The sequence below is a fragment of the Egretta garzetta genome, unplaced genomic scaffold, assembly GCF_000687185.1.
Source record: "Egretta garzetta isolate BGI_Z169 unplaced genomic scaffold, ASM68718v1 scaffold372, whole genome shotgun sequence".
Taxonomy (NCBI): Eukaryota; Metazoa; Chordata; class Aves; order Pelecaniformes; family Ardeidae; genus Egretta; species Egretta garzetta.
In genome coordinates, this window is record NW_009258889.1 from 802,545 (window position 1) to 805,981 (window position 3,437).

The 3,437-nt window shown below is 45.8% G+C and overlaps 1 protein-coding gene across 1 annotated transcript in view; it reads right to left on the reverse strand.

Annotated features, from left to right (window-relative positions):
* The window catches only part of NAA60 (N-alpha-acetyltransferase 60, NatF catalytic subunit), a 20,605-nt gene that overhangs the window by 3,449 nt on the left and 13,719 nt on the right, over window positions 1–3,437 (reverse strand). Inside the window, exons 5-6 of the mRNA XM_009634034.2 lie at window positions 2,659–2,755; window positions 224–458 (exon numbers count right to left, since the gene is read on the reverse strand). Coding sequence (XP_009632329.1) covers window positions 224–458; window positions 2,659–2,755 — 332 coding nt within the window. The remainder of the gene's footprint in view (window positions 1–223; window positions 459–2,658; window positions 2,756–3,437) is intronic.

The window sequence follows — 3,437 nt, forward strand, 5'->3', positions numbered from 1 at the left end:
AACCGCTCCCGAGGAGTCAGGGGAGCTTGGGCACAAGCAGGTCCCTGTCAAATCCCTCTAATATTGCCTTCCTTCCAGCTTCAGATTCAACTCACATCTGAGCGGGCATCAGTCCCTACATCTAGCCAGGCCACCCTTCGCTAGACTGCCATTTTTAACCTAAAACATAGCGTGGTGCCTGCTTATTGTGTTCGACTGCTATCAGCGCGAGGGTAAAGGATATAAGATTGTCCAGGGTGGATGTCCGCCATTGATGTACAGGACATAGGTGAAGCCATCTTTGAGGACCCCTCTGATGGAATAATAATAGGGAAGATAGTGGTGCTGTTTAAAGTCTCTGTTTTCATAGAAGTTTATTGCTGTGTTGTTAGTGGTGAGGACGTGCAGGTAGATGGCTTTGCAGTGATCTTGGGCAGTCGTCGATATATGGTCTTTTAAACTTTCGAGCAAGAGCGAACCTGTTGAAGAAAAGAGCGGCAGAATCACACAGTGCAGCGGCCTTCTCAGGGACAGCACACGGGTTCGTAGGTCCCAGCTGAGATCCCCTGCGCTCAGCGCCTAAGCAGCGATTGCTGCACACGCTTGAAGACCCCAGATCCCACCCAGTTCTCACAGACTCTCTTGTTGAATTTAACAGGACCATGCTACGTGGTTTTAATATGAATCTCATCTCACCTAAGAGCATGACAAAACAGATTTTATAAAGGCACGAACTTCTGATTCAATAACCACAAAGATGAGCCAGACACAGGAATCTGCCAGTAACACCCATCCCCAGCCAAGCAGCTCTCAGCTTTGGGGAAGGTCAGTGAGTCATTTTCAATGGTATCAGTTCCATCACATTTATTTATTTTAAAGCCATTTAAAACAGCAGAGAGTCAAAACAAGACTTCACAAGCAGGTTATTGCATTGCATCTGCTGAACTCAAATTAAAAGCTAAGAGCTGGTAGGATTTTAAGATCCCTTCTTAGGAGGAAAGCCAAGGCACAGTCTCACTCAACCTGGATTTTCTGCAGCCACTAGTCAGCAGGAGAAACCAGAGGAGGGCACAGAGAAGGGCACAACCTCAAGAGACGAGACCTGGAGGTTCATCCAAACCACCTCACCACGGCATGAAGGACCCAGCAGAACCTGCAGGGGAACTTCTTCCATCAGGTGTGGTAACGACAGGCTAAAGAAATAGCTTAGCTCATACAAACACACAGATGAGATTTACGCCGCTGTTTCACAATCCCCAGACCACTTCATGGTCACTTGACACTTAGTAGGAATTTATACCAGCCAAGCACAAAAAGACACCGAGAGGCATCATCAGGAGAGCAGTTTGTTATGAGATATTCCACTCTTCTATCTCACAGAAATCCAACTGCCTTCTGGTTTAAGAGCAGCAGACAACTAGAAACCAAAGCCCTTTAATGTCTGCCAGAGAAAAATCAGAGCTTTAGTGCTTAAAAATATGCCTGGGGTGAAAAGCCTCCTGGCATGAAAGACTTTGGCTTCAAACACAAGTAGAAAAACTCTCAAGAGAAAGGTCTCTGAAAAAGCAGCAGCAGGCAGCAGCTTCTTTAGATTACACCTGCTATAGGCACAGGAAATAATGGAAGGAGAAAATTCCAGCAAGATGGAACTGAAAAAAAAACCCAGGATTTGGAAACTGAAAGGGGACTCAAAACTGCCACAACTTTACAGATCCCTTTACCGTCCTCTCTGAACATTACTGTGTGCGAGGATTCTCTTCTTTGTACAGAACATTCATCTCCAGTAGCATCTCAATGCAAGTTTTAAATACAGTGCTCCCACTAAGGACTCTTCTGGTCATTTCTTTGTGTGTCCTACTAGTCTGTACCCTTCTAAATATGACTGGGGGAGAAGGGAGGACTCAAGGAAGAGAAGTTCTAACCCAAAACATTCTATGATAAGTTACGCCTGTATCCACTGAAGAGATCGAGATGTGCAACACTGGGTCATGCTGCCAAACCTGGCCTATTTCCTTTTGCAGATCAAAGACGTAGATCGTGCTTGAAATTGCACCAGAAGGGCACTCACTTGACGACAAAACACATCCTGCTCTGAACGGAGATAAGCCCTTCTGACTGCAGGATTTTCAAATGGCTGCAAAAATGCTGTGTGTTGCAGCAGGCATTCAGAGCAGACGTTAACACACATTGTAACAGATTTAATCAGGCCCAAGTTAACAGTCTTTTTCCAGTTCCCTGTGTCTTTTTCTAAACGCTTGTTCTATCTGTTGAAGTTGAAAGGTTAAAAGCAGCTGTATTTTCTGCCTCAGGGACCAGGCTTCTGATACCCATGAAAGAAAATCACTTCAAACCCTGCTCCACGGTGAAGTCCTAGCGCTTCAGTCAGTCTCAGCAGCAGGGGTGCAAGTTTTTGGTGTGCTCAGCTATTCCCTGGAAACAAGACAGACAAAGCCCCGTGCTCTTTGGAAACATTTGCACATTGGGTTGTGCCTACACCAGTAAAAGCGTCTCAGTGCACCTGCATTAACGCCAAGAAGGGGATGCGAGTGCATCGCCTTCCCCATTGCTGGCACAAATCACCGACAAGCTTGTCTCAAAAGGGTGAAATGGTGCAGCTCCTTCAGTCATGCTCACTAGCCACACATGGCCAACCAAGGTGTCACTTAGCAGCAATCTTACCTATTCCGTGTTTTCTGAACTCCTTCACCACTCCAAGACTTAAGATGTAAGCAACTTGAGTGTCCACAGGAAAATTGGAAGCTAGGATGTCTCCATCCTGAGTAGAGATATAACAAGTTATTTAGTAGGATATCTGGGGAGGCACCGGAGAAGGCAAGAATCCTGTTCCAGAACATCTGAAAACAAGGCTACAGCAGGAAACTTCACTGAACAGTCTTAGCTGAAGCTTCTGAAAAGGAGGTGGGGAGTTAAAAAAACCAAGCACGGTCCCTTAGAGGTTATTCCCACTTTCATACCATCTTTCCAGATGCAGAACACAAGTCATGATGTTTCCTTACTATATACATTATTTGTGGGCTTAGGGACAGAATATATTTGCATTCTTTACCAGGAAGGATTCAAAGTGCCAATTCTGGAGTTACACATCCGTGTCTAGATCAATCCAGCAAGAGCCTTTATTGCCTGCACGCTCCATCTGAGCTTCGTGTCAGCTGGAGCTCTCTCTACTGCTGTAGAGGACAAGGAGCATGTTCTACAGGCTCGGTCGCCTGGAGCGGTGTCTGAATAAGCCCCTGGCTTTCAGCTTGGCTGGAACAAGAGCCTTTTGTTAGAGTTGCTGAAGATGCAGTTTCTGATTTTGACTAGCTTTGAGGTGAAGCCAGATAGCTAGAGTGAAGAGACTCAGGCCACTCAATGCTCTCCGTTCCTACGAATGTTAAGATTGTTGTTTAATCACAATGCTGAAGGCACTGCCTGCATTGCCCCTGCTTTTTTTAATC